At 44.5% G+C, this 17885-nt stretch overlaps 1 protein-coding gene across 2 annotated transcripts in view; it reads right to left on the minus strand.

Annotated features, from left to right (window-relative positions):
• The window catches only part of CDCP1 (CUB domain containing protein 1), a 61976-nt gene that overhangs the window by 12361 nt on the left and 31730 nt on the right, over positions 1-17885 (minus strand). Inside the window, exons 3-5 of one of the 2 annotated variants that reach the window (XM_033212316.1) lie at positions 17145-17507; positions 15574-15942; positions 429-650 (exon numbers count right to left, since the gene is read on the minus strand). In XM_033212316.1, coding sequence (XP_033068207.1) covers positions 429-650; positions 15574-15942; positions 17145-17507 — 954 coding nt within the window. The remainder of the gene's footprint in view (positions 1-428; positions 651-15573; positions 15943-17144; positions 17508-17885) is intronic. The other variant, XM_033212317.1, reaches the window with a different exon arrangement.

Below are 17885 nucleotides of genomic sequence, written 5' to 3' on the forward strand. Positions count from 1 at the left end.
TGCTCACCTGCACTGTGGGTGGTTTTTTTTTTTTTTTGAGTCTTACTCTGTTGCCCATGGTAGAGTGCAGTGGTGCAATCTCGGCTCACTGCAACCTCTGCCTCCCAGGTTCAGGCGATTCTCTTGCTTCAGCCTCCTGAGCAGCTGAGATTACATGCGCCTGCCACTACGCCCAGCTAATTTTTGTATTTTTAGTAGAGAAGGGGTTTCACCATGTTGGCCAGCTGGTCTTGAACTCCTGACCTCAAGTAATCCACCAGCCTCAGCCTCCCAAAGTGCTGGGATTACAGGCGTGAGCCATCGTGCCCGGCCAGATGGGCCTTTTTGATCATATGATTTACAGTGTACCGAGGGAACCCCACTAAGGCAAGGCAGGGAGAGAAGAGCTGTCCACAGCCCGGGACGAATGCACTAATTCAGGGGCGTACTTATGTTTTTTTCCACATTCATCCACAGACGTGTCAGATTATCACAAAGGAAGGAGATTTTGTGTTTGGAGCCAGATGTCAGGGTGAGGTTGGTGCTGCAGGTCCGAGATTCTAGACACACGAAACAGCCAGGGACAAACTTGCGGCTCTGTTTGATGGGCCGTGGCTCGATGGTAAGTGACGTGGCTCGCTCATTACTCAAGTCAACCACGTAGATTTTATCTGAAACCACAAACAGAAAACTGGTATGAAGCATGGATCAGCAGCAACCACAGGAAATGGCTAAAATTGGTAGAAAACCTCTCCTGAGGAAGAAAATGGCATATCAGGTCATGGATGGATAATGCTGGAAAAACGTATTATTAAGGCAACATTACAATAACTATAAAATAAAATTAAAAAGAAAAATAATGGACTTCACTGCAATAAAAACAAAGAGAAAATCATCATAAATGTGGAATAAACACAAACTATAAAAGTGAAAAAAGATTAAAATATCTGTCTGATGATAGGTGCTACAAATAAGGTTAAAGGACAAGGGACACATCGGGAGAAAGTGTTTGCAATATAGAAGGATTGAGCAGCTCTTGGAAAAGGAGACATAAAATGACCAAATATTTAAAATATAGAAAGTTCTTAATGTCACTTGTAATCAGAAAATGCAAGTTAAAACGAAGTGTTACTGTATCCCACTCCTCAGATCTGGGGGAAATGTAGATGTCTGGCAATACTGAAAGCCGGGGAGGCTACAGGAAACAGGCCCTTTTGTATCCGGCCAGTGGGAGCCTGGAACAGCCTGTTACAGAAACATAGGAATTAGTAAAAGAACGAACTCTTGTCCCTTCTGGGAACCAAACAGTGTGACATGGCCACGTGTGCCCACGTTTAACTGCAGCACTGTGATTGTGGAAAACAAGACCACCTTATACTGGAATAGAGAAACTATGGGGACATTCACAAATGGAATATTACGCAGCTGTTAAAAAGAATGAGGGAGGCCAGGCACAGTGGTTCACAGTTGTAATCCTAGTACTTTGGGAGGCTGAGGCGGGCGATCACCTGAGGTCAGGAGTTCAAGATCAGCCTGGGTAACATGCTGAAACCCCATCTTTACTAAAAATACAAAAATTAGCCAGGTGTGGTGGCACATGCCTGTAATCCCAGCTACTTGGGAGGCTGAGACAGGAGAATCGCTTGAACCCAGGAGGCGGAGGTTGCTGTGAGCCGGATTGAGCCACTGCACTCCAGCCTAGTGACAGAGTAAGACTCCGTCTCAAAAAAAAAAAAAAAAAAAAAAAAAAGAGAGAGATTTGAAAACCTAAATATAATATTGAGCAAAACAGCAAGTTGTAGATAATATGTAGAGTATGATACAATGCAGATGGTAAAATCTCTCTGTGAAACAAAAATAGCTATTTATGTGTACAGACTTATGTATGCAGGTGAAGAGAAAAAACATCTGGAGAGAAATATGACAAATCTGTGACTGTGGTTACCCCAGGTGGGGAGCCTGGGAGTGAAGACAGACTGGGTTGTCAAGGAGGATTTTAGCTTTGCCTATAATATTTAAATTTCTAACAAGAACATATTTACCTATTTCTTGTATCATTTGGAAAACTGCCAGATTATTGGTCATTTAGGTGATTTCTATAATTTTGCCATTAGAAATAAATGAATAGTGCCAGGCATGGTGGCTCACACCTGTAATCCCAGCACTTTGAGAGGCTGAGGCAGGTGGATTGCTTGAGGTCAGGAGTTGCAGACCAGTCTGGCCAACATGGTGAAACCTTGTCTCTACTAAAATATAAAAATTAGCCAGGCATGGTGGCGGGTGCCTGTAATCCCAGCTACTTGGGAGGCTGAGGCACAAGAATCAGTTGAATCCAGGAGGTGGAGGTTGCAGTGAGCCGGGATCATGCCATTTCACTCCAGCCTGGGCAACAGAGCAAGACTCTGTCTAAGAAAAAATAAAAGAAAGAAAGAAAAGAAAAGAAAAAGAAAGAAAGAAAGAAAAAAGAATAGGGATACCTTTTCAACTCTTTAGAATAGATTACCAGCTTGGTTTATAAAAGAGTCATTTCACTTTTTAATGTTATCCCTAGAAAGCCCTATATCACAGATGCCTGGGGATCAACTTCTACTGAGTTGCTTTTGAATTTCATTCATTCTTTTGTTTAAAAAAAAAAAAAAAAAAAAAAAAGCATCAGATTAGGAAGGCACCTGTGCAAAGTGGTGCTAACTTTGCAATTCAAGGGTGTTGGCAATATCACCCATCAGCGTCAGTGAAGGAGTCCAATTCTAGCTGAGAAATCTCTGTTTCCAAAGAGGCCTACTAAACTTCCTTCTTCCTTGTAACAGGAACCATATAATTGATGGAATCGCTCCTTTTGAACCGGCTGCAGGAAAGCTCGGTGTCATATTAGAAGCACAATTAGGAAAATGTTTTACGGCTGTCATATCTGTTAATTACCTGCTGTAGTTCTTACTATTTTCCATGTAAATTTTGACATCATACCCAATAGTGCTTTAATTAGAGAGATGCCATGTCTAGAGCTGAAGTATATATTCTAATGCTGCCAACTTAAAATATAATTCGATTTAGAAAATAGTCAGCTTTTCAATCACCTAGCCCCACATCTAGCTCATTTCTACCGTCTTTCAAAACTCACCTTCATTGTTACCTCCAGGACACCTCCCCACCCCAAAACTGTGTTAGGAGCCCCTCTGCTTCTGCAGTCCCAGCTTACCTTTACCAAGACCCAGCCACACAATGCAGTAGTCTCCCCACCCGCTCTTCCCTCATTTCCATCTTACCAAAGCCATGCATGCACATACTTTAAAGCAGAGATACTCAGCCTTTATTATTATTATTATTATTTTGGGGGACAAAGTCCCACCCTGTCACCCAGACTGGAGTGCGGTGGCTTGATCATGGCTCACTGCGGCCTCAACCTCCCAGGTTCAAGCGATTCTCCTGCTTTAGCCTCCTATCTGTGAAACAAAACAGCTATTTATATGTACAGACTTATGTATGCAGATGAAGAGGAAAAAGATCTGGAGAGAAATATGACAAATCCGTGACTGTGGTTACCCCAGGGGAGGAGCCTGGGATAACCACAATAAAACACGCTCTGTTCCACTGCTGCCTATGGATCTTTCAGTTTCAGGCTTCCTACTCAGGAAGATGTGGATTTCTCCTCCTTACCCCACACCCCCTCCACACCCCACACCCCCACAACACAGCACAGACTAGCGAACACTCACACCACACAGTTCCCATTCCCATTTCCCCATCTTCCTGATAGCGTCATATTTTCAGCTAGATCTTCATTCTGTGTTTGTGTAATCGTGACTATGTAATAATACTAACAGTGTTTAGGTAGTCATACTATATTGCATACTATAATTATTTTTCCTTTCTGCATAAAATTTTGTGTTCCCTGGAGTGAATTATTGTCATTTTAATCATTTCCTTAGTTTCTATATACTTATCAGTAATTTGATACTCAAACTCTCTCCCACTTGAATAAATCACCTTTCAATAAATTTGAAAACATTAGGTACTTCCTCAATTTCTGAAGAAATCTCTCCAGAGCCTTTTCAACGCTCTAATCTAAAGGGGCTGCTCTTGACGCCTGGTGCCCAGGTGTGGTCCTCGATCTCTTTCACTGTCATCATGGATTCCCTTTGCTTCTCCCTTGGACTAGATCCTGGACTTCCTGGATTCATCTTTTCTTTCTTTTTTTTAAAAATTTTTACTTTCTTTTTAGGTGGATTACAGCCTTCAGGTGCTTCTTGAGAAAGTATATATGGGAGTAAAATTTTTAGATCTTGTAGGTCTAAAAATGTCTTTATTCCACCTTCACACTTAATTGTTTGGCTTGGTATAAAATTCTAGGTTGGAAATAATATTCCTTCAAAACTTTGAAGATCTTGCTCCATTGTTTTGTAATTCTCAGTGTTGCTGATAAAGTTTATTGCCATGTGGTTTCTTCTTCCTCTGTATAAAACTTTTTTACCTCTTCTCTAGAAGCTTGTGGGGTCTCTGTGTCCCTGATATTTGGAAATTTTACAAAACTGTGCCTTAGTGTGGGTCTGCTTACATCCATTGCATTTGGTGGTCCCTTCCAGTTGGCAACTGATATCCATCAGTCCTGGCAAATGTTCCTGAAATACTTTGTGATGATTCCCTTCCTTCTATTTTTTCTGTCTAAAACTCCAACTATTTGGATATTGGGCCTCCTTGACTGGTCCTTGAGTTTTATATTTTCTCTTCCTTCCTATCTTGTTGGCTTTTTCTTCACTCCACTTTCTAGGAGATATCCTCATCTTTATCTTTCAGCCCTTTTGACTCTTTCATTTCCGCTAACATATTTTTAATCTCCAAGAGTTCCTTGGAGATTTGAACTCTTGGAGATTAAAAAGGAGCTTTCTCCTGCAAGCCCTTTTAAAAAATTACAACCTGTTCCTTTTACATAAATGCAGCATCTCTTCTTCTTAACTTGAGAGTCTTGATAGCTGATTTTGTTTTAGTTTTTTCTCCCCCTATAGTCTCTGTTTCCTGCAAGTGGCTTTTCTTCTATTCGTTTGTTTTAGTCTTTGTATTTTTCATTAGCCTTCATCAGATGTCTGGGGATCTATACACTGCTCTTATTTAAAGTGAGGCACTAATGCTATTTGGAATAGCTCTGCTTGTTGACTGGGCTTCTCAATAGAGTGATATGGCCAGATTGCTTCCTGGGGAGCCCAGAACATCAATATCTTTGGGTCTTTTCTCTTAGGTTGGTCAGATGCCCTCAGAGAAGAAGTCATTCTCTACCAAAGGGAAGAAACATACCCATGGGTACCAGGGGTGAAGGATGAAGCCTCATGCTCAGTACTTCAATTTTACTCAATCCCCCGTGATCAGCTTAGTACCTCCACCTTCAATGTGACTGGGATCTTTGGTTCAGGGACTCTCATCTCAGGAAAAGAAACGTCTCTCTTCTGTCAGCTAAGGGAAGAATAGTCGTTTGGCTGCTTGTTGTCAAGGAGACCATCTGGCGCTCCAGTGGCTCTTCCCACCTTAGCCCCACATTTGCCCCCAGTTCTGGAGGAGACTTGCTGCCAATTCTTGAGGCTTTGCAGGATAAAGCAGATTTCTTCTTGGTTTTTCCCACTGCTGCCCTTTCACGTCTGCTGGATCAGTTATCACCTTTCTACTTTATGAAATGTTATATTGTTTCCTTTCCATTTCTCTTTTTCCTTGAATTTTATGCTTTTAAAAATATAAAAAAAACTGTACCTTAAAAATGTTTTAAAACGCTTTAAAAATGTTCTAAGAAAACCCATTATTGTAGGGTGTATGAAGGGGGTAAAGCCATCTTTAATGGGAAGTCATGATTTTCCTTTTACTTGTTCATCTTTCCCACCAGAATGTGAACTACATGGCTCCACATAACTGGTATATGGTAGAGGATCAATTACAATGTTAGGCTGTTCATCCTCATGATATGCTTGAGAGGGAGTGTGTAAATCAGCTGAGGCTAAATTATGCTGCAACAACAAATGATCCCCAAATCGGAATGGTTAGAATAACAACAGTTTATTTCTTGTTCACTTTACATATTCATTGTGAGTTGGCTGCAGCTCTGGCTTACGTCTTCTGAATTCCAGATCCAAGTTGAAGAAGCCTCTATTTGTGACACAGCAGTCTTGTGACAAGAGTTTGAAAACGTGAACCACATGATGAGTGCTGAGGCTTCTCTCAGAAGTGGCAGGCTCACCTCTGTTCACATCTCATTGGCCAAAGCAAACTCACCTGGCCAAGGCTGTGATCAATGCAGTATCAAGTCTAATCCTCCCTCAGGAGGGGTGGTGAATATTTTAGAACAAAAATGCAATCTAGCATACTAGGCATTATCACTACCATTTCGCAGACAGAGAAACTAAGGCGAGGAAGTGGTGAGACTGGCATTGAAGTCGACATCTTCCTGATTACAAAGCCTGTGCTCTTTCTACGATGCTCACTGCTTCCTTAGACCCAACTGCCTCTCCTCTAGCCTGGTGGCTGCACTGAGGAGACAAGAAATTGTGTGGGCCCTGGGACTGGCTTCATGCAGCTCACTTATAGATGACACACTCATGGAAAAACTCTGCCAACTGCCATCCAGTTTCAAGACGATAGTGAAGCTGTTCCTTGATGTGCTGTAGAAGTGTATTAAATGTGGTCATGTGCCGGGTGCAGTGGTTCATGTCTGTAATCCTAGCACTTTGGGAGGCTGAGGTGGGCAGAACCTGAGGTCAGGAGTTTGAGATTAGCCTGGCCAACATGGAGAAACCCCGTCTCTACCAAAAATACAAAATCAGCTGGGCGTGGTGGCACATGCCTGTAATCCCAGCTACTCAGGAGGCTGAGGCAGGAGAATCACTTGAACCTGGGAGGCGGAGGTTGCAGTGAGCTGAGACCACGCCATTGTACTTCAGCCTGGGTGACAGAGCGAGACTCCATCTCAAAAAAAAAGAAAAAAAATGTGGTGATGCTTGCTTTTGTTCAACAACCGTTCATCAAATATGTACAGAGGGCCTGTTTCTACTTTCAACACTATGCTCCAGTGTTGGTACACACAATAAATAGACTTTTCCTTAGAGAAGGTTGCAATTTAAATTTGCATTAGGTAATACTGTTTTTATTATCTTAATTTTTTTTTTTTTTTTGAGATGGAGTCTTGCTCTGTCACCCAGGCTGGGGTGCAGTGGCGCGATCTCGGCTCACTGCAACCTCTGCCTCCCAGGTTCAAGTGACCCCCCGCCTCAGCCTCCCGAGTAGCTGTGATTAGAGGCACTCACCATCATGCCTGGCTAAGTTTTGTACTTTTGTAGAGACAGGGTTTCACCATGTTGGCCAGGTTGGCTTTGAACTCCTGACTTCAGGTGATCCGCCGCCTCGGCCTCCCAAAGTGCTGGGATTACAGGCATGAGCCACCATGCCTGGCATATCTTCATTTTATAAAATACAAATTTAAAGCTTAGAAAGGTTAAGTAATTTGCCCAAACTTACACAGCTAGCTAGTGGGTAGTACCCAACATCCAAACATACCATCTTAACCTTTCCTTTCAATATCTTCCCTTGATTTAAAAAAAAAAAAACTATTTGCTGTGCATAGTGGCTCATGCCTGTAATCCCAGCACTTTGGGAGGCTGAGGTAGGCAGATCACTTGAGGTTAGGAATTCGGGACCAACCTGGCCAGTATGGTGAAACCCTGTCTCTACTAAAAAAAAAAAAAAATTATTATTATTATTTTGAGACATTTTCACTCTGTCAACTCTGTCACCCAGGCTGGAGTTCATGGCTCACTGCGGCCTCCGCCTCCTGGGCTCGAGTGATTCTCCCACCTCAGTCTCCCAAGTAGCTGGGACCACTCCCTAGTAGCGCATGCCACCACACCCAGCTATTTTTTGTAGAGACAGGGTTTTGCCATGTTGCCCACGCTTGTCTCAAACTCCTTTGAGCTCAACCAAATGTGCCTGCCTCGGCCTCCCAAAGTGTTGGGATTACAGGCATGAACCACCACACCTGGAATTTTTTTTTTTTTTTTTTTTTACAAATAATTTACACATAATAAAATACACAGATCTTAAGTGTTCAGTGTGATGAGTTTGTACAATTTTGTAATATCCATTGTATCAATCACCCAAAGAAAGATCTAGAACATTCTTATCATCTGAGAGTTTTCTTTGTGCTCTTTTCTAGTCAGTTTCCCCCAACTTCCCATCCCCTAAAAGGCAAGCGTTTTCTCATTTCTATCACTGCAGATTCTGGCTGCCCTGGAACTTCACAGAAATGGAATTGTACAGTACATACTCTTTTGTCTATGGCTTTTTTTCTCTCTGCAGAATGTTTTTAGGGTTCATCCATGTTGTTCTGGATATTGGTCACCGTTTCCCTTGTTATTCCTGAGTAGTACTCCATGAATGAGCGTATCACATTTGTTTATCCATTCTTCTATTGATGATTTAGATTGTTTTCAGTTTTTGACTTTTATGGATAAGACTGCTATGAATATCCTTTTACAAGTGTTTGAGTAGACACATAGTTTCCTTTCTCTTGAGTAAATACCTAGGTGGGTCATAGGTAGGCACTATGCTTTGAATATGGCTTTTCCCCACCCAAATTCATATTGAGGTGTGGTTGGTCCCCAATGGGGCAATGTTGGGAGGTGGTGCCTTTAAGAGGTGATTAGGTTGTTAAAATAGATTAATCTCTTTCTCACAAGACTAGGTTAGTTCCATGGGAGTGGATTAGTTTTCACAAGAGTGGGCTGCTATAAAGCTAGGCTGCCTCTCATGTTTTCATCTTTTTCACATGTGCCCGCTTCCCTTGCCACTCCTCTGCTATATTATGGCACAGCAAGAGGCTCTCATCAGAAGCTGAGCAGATGCTGGTGCCATGCTTCTTGGACTTTCCAGTCACTAGAATCGTGAGCCAAATAAACCTCTTTTCTTTATAAATTACCTAGTCTCAGGTATTCTGTTACGGCAACACTAAATGGACTATGAGAGTAGGTATAAGTTTAACTTCATCAGAATCTGCCAGCCAACTCTCCCAGGTGGTCACACCATTTGACACTCCCACGAGCACCCCATAAGAGCTCTGTTGCCCTCCATTCTCACCATTATTTGATGTTCTCAGCCTTTCTTGTTTTAGCTATTCCAGTGGGTGTAAAATGCTATTGTGGTTTTACAGTTTATGTTTCTTTTGAAAATTTTTGTATAATAATCAGGTGGACTGTGGTGAGACACCTCATGTCCCAGCTAAAACAGAAGTGCAGTTTATTGATTCTGGGGGCAAGACAGAACTCCTGTTATGAGGAGGCTCCCCGTAATATCACACTTCACTCCACTTTCTTTTTTTTTTTTTTTTTTTTGAGACGGAATCTCACTCTGTCGCCCAGGCTGGAGTGCAGTGGCTTGATCTCAGCTCACTGCAAGCTCCGCCTCCTGGGTTTACACCATTCTCCTGCCTCAGCCTCCCGAGTAGCTGGGACTACAGGCGCCTGCCACCTCGCCCGGCTAGTTTTTGTTTTTGTATTTTTTAGTAGAGACGTGGTTTCACTGTGTTAGCCAGGATGGTCTTGATCTCCTGACCTCATGATCCACCCGTCTCGGCCTCCCAAAGTGCTGGGATTACAGGCTTGAGCCACTGCACCTGGCCTTCACTCCACTTTCTATTTTGCATTTGCACCTCATTCATTAGTCATTTTACACATGTTCTTTCCACACTTCTTTTGGTTGGATCTCAAAATAACCTGAGGAACCTGAGGGGTAGACGCAGTTAATTTCCCTGCTGCCTACAGAATGTTTTCATATGTGGCTTCAGCAGGCAAAACAAGGTGGAAATATGCAGCCCTCACCTCTCATAGATGGGTGTTTTAAATGTAAAATTACCTATTAACATTCATAAATCTATGGGAAGACAAAACAGATCTTTATTCAGTGTGTTATGTGTGCTTTGACAAGTTGCCTTATCTTACCCTCACAACATGGGGGGAAGGAGGAATGACTATTGTTATTTTACAGCTGAGACGGTTGCAAATTAACCGCTCAATGTTCCCTAATAAAGGGGCAGATCTGTGATCTGGACACAGTTTCCTGCCTTGAAAGAATCCCATAGTTTTTCTACAACATTGCAGATGCCTTCATATAAAAAACATTTGAGGCCGGGCATGGTGGCTCACACCTGTAATCCTGGCACTTTGGGAGGCTGAGGCGGGCAGATCACCTGAGGTCAGGAGTTTGAGACTAGCCTGACCAACATAGAGAAACCCCATCTCTACTGAAAATACAAAATTGGCTGGGCGTGGTGGCGCATGCCTGTAATCCCAGCTACTTGGGAGGCTGAGGCAGGAGAATCACTTGAACCCAGGAGGCAGAGGTTGTGGTGAGCCGAGACGGTGCCACTGCACTCCAGCCTGGGCAATAGGAGCCAAACTCCATCTCAGAAACAAACAAATAAACAAACAAAAACATTTGAGCCTGATATTTAACCCCTACCCCCCACCAAAAGAAAACTCTTCACTATTTAATAGTTACGGACACTGTTTTAAAAGCCACACTGGGGACCTTTGAAGGGATTAGGTTACTAACTGATGTTTCATAAAGGCCCCTAGCCATTTTTGTGGTATCTATAGATATTTTTTTTTTCTTAATGGACTCCATGGGAATAAGTCAAAGGCCATAATACCTGTCAGCTCTGGCAGGACAAATTCATGGGGCACAAGTTACCCAACAACAACAAAAAACAAGAAGCAAAAACAAATCCAATAATTATTTAAGGTTCCAGGTGGCTTCTGGAGGTTATAAAAGCCAAAAAAGGAGCAATGTATCTGCTTCTACAACCAGCATTTACCCAGAGTGCTTAACAAAATATCCTGTGTAACACACTGGAAATGCACATCTGCTTTTCATATGTGACTCATGATCACCCAGAAACCCACGGGTTTTGAAGATAATTGTTTGTTTGGTATATTCAGGAAAGCAAACAGAGTTTCCAAAAGCTAGAAGAGGATGTATAAAGCAGTAGACTAGTAGGCTAGAAGGCTCTTCCTAAACAGCATAATATAGATGGGTAGAATACTGTATCATAACTCATATAATCATTATCAGCAGGGCCACTTGAATCTTTACAAATTATACAAAGAGAGAAACAGGCTTTCTGGTGAAAGTGGTAATAACATCAGGCATGACATGGTAATATTGTGCTATCAAAAAAGAAAGGAGAGGGTGCATTGTGGAGCACTTAAAAACAAGATTTGTTTGGTGAACATGAACTGAACTCTCAGACATCCCTGGTTTGCACATTGTGGGCAGCTGAAGCCATCACTGCTTACAGATGTGGTCACAGATGGCCACATCAGTTATTCCTCAGTTCCTGGGTAATCGTACATGACTCAACTTAAAACACAGGATGTCTTGTAGGTCAAGCCATGGAAAAATATTCCCTATAGGAGTTCTCTGGGTCTAGTTTGAACCTACCTGATGTTTCTCAGCTACGTAGAGAGAGGACTGATAGTAGATATTTTTATTTTGTTTTTTGGACAATTAGGGTCAAGGTAACATCTGCCTGCTTTTTTGTAGCCTGGGCCCACTGTGCTCAGGTCCTGCTGTGGATAATGAGGGGTTTGGGCTGGCTGTTGCCTCTCACAGCTTTCTCCACCCCTGCTCCTGCTGAGGCTCTGGCTTTCTATGATTGCTCTTTGGCTTGAGAAGGTCTTGAGGCTCTGCCTTTGTTCTTATTTCTGATGCCCTTCTCCTTGTCTGCACCCCCCCAAGCAGCTGCTCCCATGGGTACCCCACTTCACTGTATCTGCCTTGCCCCTTCAGATGGGCTGTGGATTCTTATGGCACATCTGGCTCTTAAGCCACTTTGGACAAGATGCTGACTTCTGAGATTGGTGCAACACAGATTTATGCAGGGCCTGGAATGTACCAGAAGCTGTGGTGGGAATAGAAAGAGCAGTAAGATAAGATTCTTGACTGGGAGTTTAGTGAGATGTAGACATGGGGACAGATAAACCCATGTTGTGTGAAGAATGCAAACCACCCACGTGTGTACTCCGGGGGTAGTGGCTTTGGTCTGGGTAGTTGTTCCCCTGCTTCTGGGGACAAAGGAAAGTCAAGTTAGGGCAAAGCCTGGGTAGGACTCAGAGAGGTGCAGCAGTGAAGGAGTCGAGGGGGAGACTAGCCCCAAGAGGTTTCCTCTAGCACTCACAGGAGAAGCAAGGGCAGACGCTCTGACCCAAAACTCAGTCCCCTCTCCCAGCTTCTTTCTCAGTTCCAAGGCTAAGAAAGCAGGAGCAGCACATAGAGCTCTTCTAGCAGTCATGAGTGGCATATACCATCAGCATAGATGGGGCCTCCTGTGCAGCCTGAGAAGGGCCAGACTCCGCCCAGAGTCTCCCCTTGGTATTCCTACCAGCCTGTGGTCCTTCCAACTTCACCACACATCATTGGAACTCCTTCCATGAGTGACTTGCTGCATCCTACCAGTCATCTCTGGGCCCCAGCCTAATCTCTTTGTTTGGACAAGTGTTGTGTCTTCTTTTCTTCTCTCTCTTTCTCTCTCTCTTTTTTTTTTTTTGAGACAGAGTCTTACTCTATTACCCAGGTTGGAGTGGGTGGCCCAATCTCAGCTCACCACAACCTCCGCCTCCCGGGTTCAAGTGATTCTCCTGCCTCAGCCTCCTGAGTAGCTGGGACTACAGGCATCTGCCACCACGCCCGGCTAATTTTTTGTACTTTTAGTAGAGATGGGGTTTCACCATATTGGCCAGGCTGGTTTCAAACTCCTGACCTTATGAGCTGCCCACCTTGGCCTCCGAAAGTGCTGGGATTACAGTCGTGAGCCACCGCGCCCAGCCCGTGTTGTGTCTCTTCTAACCCTGCATGCCTGCCTTGACCTAGAACCCTGCAAGAAACATTTAAAGAGCGCTCACTACCTGCCAGGCACTGTACTACCTCACACTGTCCTCACAACACCCCGATGAGGACAGTCTTACCACTTCCACTTTACAGATGAGCCACTGGGTCACAAAGAGGTGAAGTGACTTGCTCACGGTCAAAGTAAGTGGGGGAACCAGATTCAAATCCACGCAGGCCAACTCCAGGTCATTGCCTTTAACCATGGGGCTATGCTGCCTGCAGTACAAGCTGCCCACCAAAAACTTAGCGAATGAGAGAGAATAAAGAATGGGGGCTGGGAGTGGTGGCTCACACCTGTAATCCCAGCACTTTGGGAGGCCGAGGCAGGCAGATCACTTGATGTCAGGAGTTCAAGACCAGCCTGGCCAACATGGTGAAACCCCATCTCTACTAAAAATACAAAAAATTAGTTGGGTGTGGTGGCGGGCACCTGTAATCCCAGCTACTCAAGAAGCTGAGACAGGAGAATCACTTGAACCCAGGAGGTGGAGGTTGCAGTCAGCTAAGAGCTGAGGTCACACCACTGCACTCCAGCCTGGGTGACAGAGCAAGACTCTGCCTAAAAAAAAGAGAATGGGTCAGACAAACGTAGGGGCACAGGACTGGTTTCCTTGGGCTAGCCTTTGAAATTTAGGGTCCACATGGGGGTTCAGAAGATCAAGATGAAGCTGCCCAGAGATCAGAGTTCTCAGGCAGTCCAGCCCAACCTAAGTTTATCCCCAAAGGTATTTCTGCCACCAAGTCCACTCACTCTTCTAGAAACAGTGCAAAGTTAGAGGCCTTGACACCGCTAAACACCTCTCAACGGCAGTTACTGCCCTTTAATCTCAGCACTAAATCCGCATCCTTCTTGACACTGTTTATAGCACGTTTAACAATTTGATTAGTTTTAGAAATCAACTCAGCTGATGTTACAGTTAACAGAATTAATCTGAGCTTCTAAGCAGCATTCCACCATGACTGAGGTGATAAACAAATCCCTGTCTTCTAAACCCCAAAGCCACTCCATTTCTAAACCCTTTTGTGACTGTTTTCAACATTCTGATTGTACAACTGTGACAGTGGAATCATAAAAATGTCTCAATGGACACATACACACATACTACATATATATGTGCATATGTGTGTGTGTGTGTATATATAATATATATATATATATATATTTTTTTTTTTTTTTTTTTGAGACGGAATCTCACTCTGTTGCCCAGGCTGGAGTGCAGTGGCCCAATCCCATCTCACTGCAACCTCTGCCTTCTGGGTTCAAGCAATTCTCATGCCTCAGCCCCTCAAGTAGCTGGGACTACAGGTGCATGCCATCATGCCTGGCTAATTTTTGAATTTTTTGTAGAGACGGGGTTTTGCCATGTAGTCCAGGCTGGTCTGGAAGTCCTGACCTCAAGTGATTTGCCTGCCTTGGTCTCTTGCCAAAGTGCTGGGATTACAGGTGTGAGCCACCGTGCCTGGCCCCATGTATACATATCTATACATACATATACATACATACATATGGACGTTTCCAGGGCAGCACCAGTTGGGCAATCCCTCTAGTGGATCCCACACTGTCATTTTTCTGATGCTTATCAGCCCTACAAAAATCAGCAGCATGCCATTCCACACTCCCACTTAATTTTTCTGGCTGGCTCTGCCTACTTCCTAGAAGTAAATAACAGTAAAAACAAGAATGAGAATCAGCCCTCTGGACAGCGCCCATCCTCAGCACACATCAGACATGTTCTGGTTCAAGACCACTTGCCACAACTCACTCCTTCACATCATACATGAGCCCCAGGAAGAGCCACTCTGAGTTCATTTTGTATCTTTTATCTCAAAATCTGTACTACACCCCTCAGGGCCAAGACTGGGGTGAGGCAAGCCAGGCACCCAGGGAGCAAAGTTTAAGGAGGTGCTCACTCTCAGGGGCTGACCTTGCAGTTACATGACCCTGGAAGTGGGTACCTCCTTAAATATTGCACCCTGGACACTTTGCCTCACCCTAGTCCTGGCCTTAACTCCGCTCCTCTATGTTCATGGCATCTCAGCAACGTTTGTGGAATGATGTCCAACCTAATTCTCATCACCTTAACTGGGCTTCAGTATGGGCCAGAGCACAGGCTCAGGGCTCAGAGCTTGCTCTGCTCTTGACAAGCTGTGTGATGTCAGGCCAGTTCCATAACCTCTCTGAACTTTCTGGTTTCTCATTAGTAAATGAAGATAATTCCCACCTCCCCTACAGAGTTGCAATAAAGATTAGCTGAGATTGTGTAAGTGGCATGCTTAACCCAAGATGACATGCAGAGTATGTGTCCATAGTAGGGGTGCTGAGCCATAAAACTGTAAGTTCCCATCATCATTGCTGATAGTGCGGGTACCTCCTCATTCACATTGCGGGGTCAAGACATAAGATCTAGAAAATGACCTTTCAATGCCTTGGTTAAAAACAATTTAGCATCTTGAACGCAAGATTGCTTTTTATTGTGCTGAAATGGAACTACATACCAGGTGTTCACCAACGAGCCTGTCTTACTGCCTAGCAACCCACTTCCTGAAACTCTTCCCGGGTCCAGAGTCTAAGTGTTTCAGAAGCCACAGGCGAGAAACAGGAAGGGAGCCTCACCCCAGGCGGACTACCCAGGAAACAACGAAGGTGCTGGAGAAGGAAGAAAAAGGAAAGTAGGGCTCACTCACTGCTTTCATTTTGTGGATGTTGGACCAAAACTTGGAACTGTAGTCGGAGGATCCCTGGGTTTTGGGCATCTTGGTCACAGCCTTGCAGGGAGAGGTTGAAGTTCCCTGCCATGTTCCCAGGCTGCTTGTCCTCCAGCTTGAACACCTCAGGGTTGGTGGTGGAGCCCGGGATGTAGTACTCAACCCGCTCCTCCTTTCTCTCGCAGTTGGAGAGGTTGAAGTTGAGGAAGGAGACGCTGGCCCGCAGGTGTGCAGGAATGACAAACTGCCACGTCATGAGCTCATCCTCAGGGAAGCCTTCTGGGTAGTTGGCAGACATCAGGGTTGCTGAGCCTTCACCCTCAAACACAGACTCGATGATGCACAGACCTATTGGGAGTGGAACCCAAACCAGAAAGAATAGGGGGCAATTAGACCCTGTCCTGGTTGTCTGCAGCCAAGGGGTGGGGATATAGGAAAAATGACTGCAGTTCTCAGATCCTGAGCAGAGGGTCTGGATATGGTATATTTGGACTCAAGGCAGAGATTGGGAATGCAGAAACATCGGTGGTGTGCGAGTAAATATTTAATAAGCGGTCCAGTGGTAAAGGGGAAAGCCCTGACTTATAGCATCTGCCCACTTCCATAGTGGATATAAATACTCCCACCATGGCTGATTTCAAACTACCAACACCAGGTGACTGAATGTGGAGTTGGGTAGTAGCACACCTTTATGTTTTTCCCTCCATACAGATACGATGATACAAATAACCCTGACAGCACAGGCAACATTAAAATAATTAGGAAGTGATGAGTTTTGAGTATTTATTATCTTTGTTTTTAAAATAATTTATTTAATCATAAGTTAATTTAATTCTATTTTTTATAACGGATCTGTTTCACATCAGCTCACAAAATGCCTGAACACTTAACAGTCAGCTCTCTGCCAGGCACAGTGGCTCATGCCTGTAATCCTAGTACTGTGGGAGGCCAAGGCAGGAGGATCACCTGAGGTCAGGAGTTCAAGACCAGCCTGGCCAACATGGTGAAATTCCGTCTCTAATAAAAATACAAAAATTAGCCGGGCGTGGTGGCACATGCCTGTAGGAGAATTGCTTGAACCTGGAGGTAGAGGTTGCAGTGAGCCAAGACAGCGCCACTGCACTCCAGCCTGGGCAACAGAGTGAGACTCTGTCTCAAAACAAACAAAAACAAAAAACAGCTTTGATGAGCCAGTGTGAGTGAGCTCTGCACATCACTGATACATTTACAGAAAATACGAAAGAGATGGAAGACAAAGAAGTTAGAAATGAAGCAATCAAGGTGGGTCTGTGAACCAATCCTTTGTCATTTTTTGAAAACAAGTATCCCATGCAAAAAGGATAAAGAGAATCACCCTGTTTGTTTAACAGAGAAGAGGGGGTTCACGCTAGGAATGAGTGGCCCACATCATTTATAGAAGAGCAGGATCTTCCTTTATGGTATTTAGATCGAGTCTTAGAGATTTGCTGACATTTGGCCATTTCTGACCTAGAACAATGAAGATTTTGTGTGTTTTAATCTAATCACATAGTGGGGAGGGGCTTGCTCACGTTTTATAGATGAGCGGTTTGCAATGCTGAAGCCGGAGACATTTCTGGGGTGGAACCATGGTAGGTGTAAGGCCATTTTCACTCCTTCTTGCATCTTGATCCGGGACACAGTGCCATTGCTGCAGAAGGTTCCGATCCTGACCACAGTGGCATCGATTCGGCCGCTGATGGAGTGAGTGACTCCGTCTGGGCAGCTCTCACCCGGACCAATCTGCCTCAGGCGAGGGATGGAAAACTGCAGCTCTAAACCGATGCTCTTATGGGCTTTGACGTCCCAGATGAAAGTTCTGTTGAGGGTAGGCAACAACGATGTTGAGGGCTGAAGCTGAACCTCCCCAAAAGGACATGGGCCCGACATACAGTCTGAAAAACAGTCACAATAGCAATTTTGATCACAGATGCTCCAAGGCCCCACACCACTCCTCCTCCACCACTCAGCCCCTGTAGTGGACTCTTTGGGGCTCTGCTCAGGTGGCCTTTACCAGGCAGGGGCACCCAGGCTCCAGGTTCTGTGAGTCTTAGTGGCCAATGGCTCACAGATGTACCCTCCTTCAGGGAAGTGCCTCAGCTGGGGGGAGCTGCCTTGAGCCAGAAAAGCCTGAGAGGTGTTACAGCCCCTCACGCCCATCCCAAGGGAGAGGCGCTGTCTATAGTCAATAATGGCCTCCTGCAGGAATTAAAAAGTCTGACCTCCTTGCTTCAAGTGACATAACCTGGGTATGCCATTCATACACTGGAGCC

This window comes from Trachypithecus francoisi, unplaced genomic scaffold (genome assembly GCF_009764315.1).
Source record: "Trachypithecus francoisi isolate TF-2019V2 unplaced genomic scaffold, Tfra_2.0 Lachesis_group0, whole genome shotgun sequence".
Taxonomy (NCBI): Eukaryota; Metazoa; Chordata; class Mammalia; order Primates; family Cercopithecidae; genus Trachypithecus; species Trachypithecus francoisi.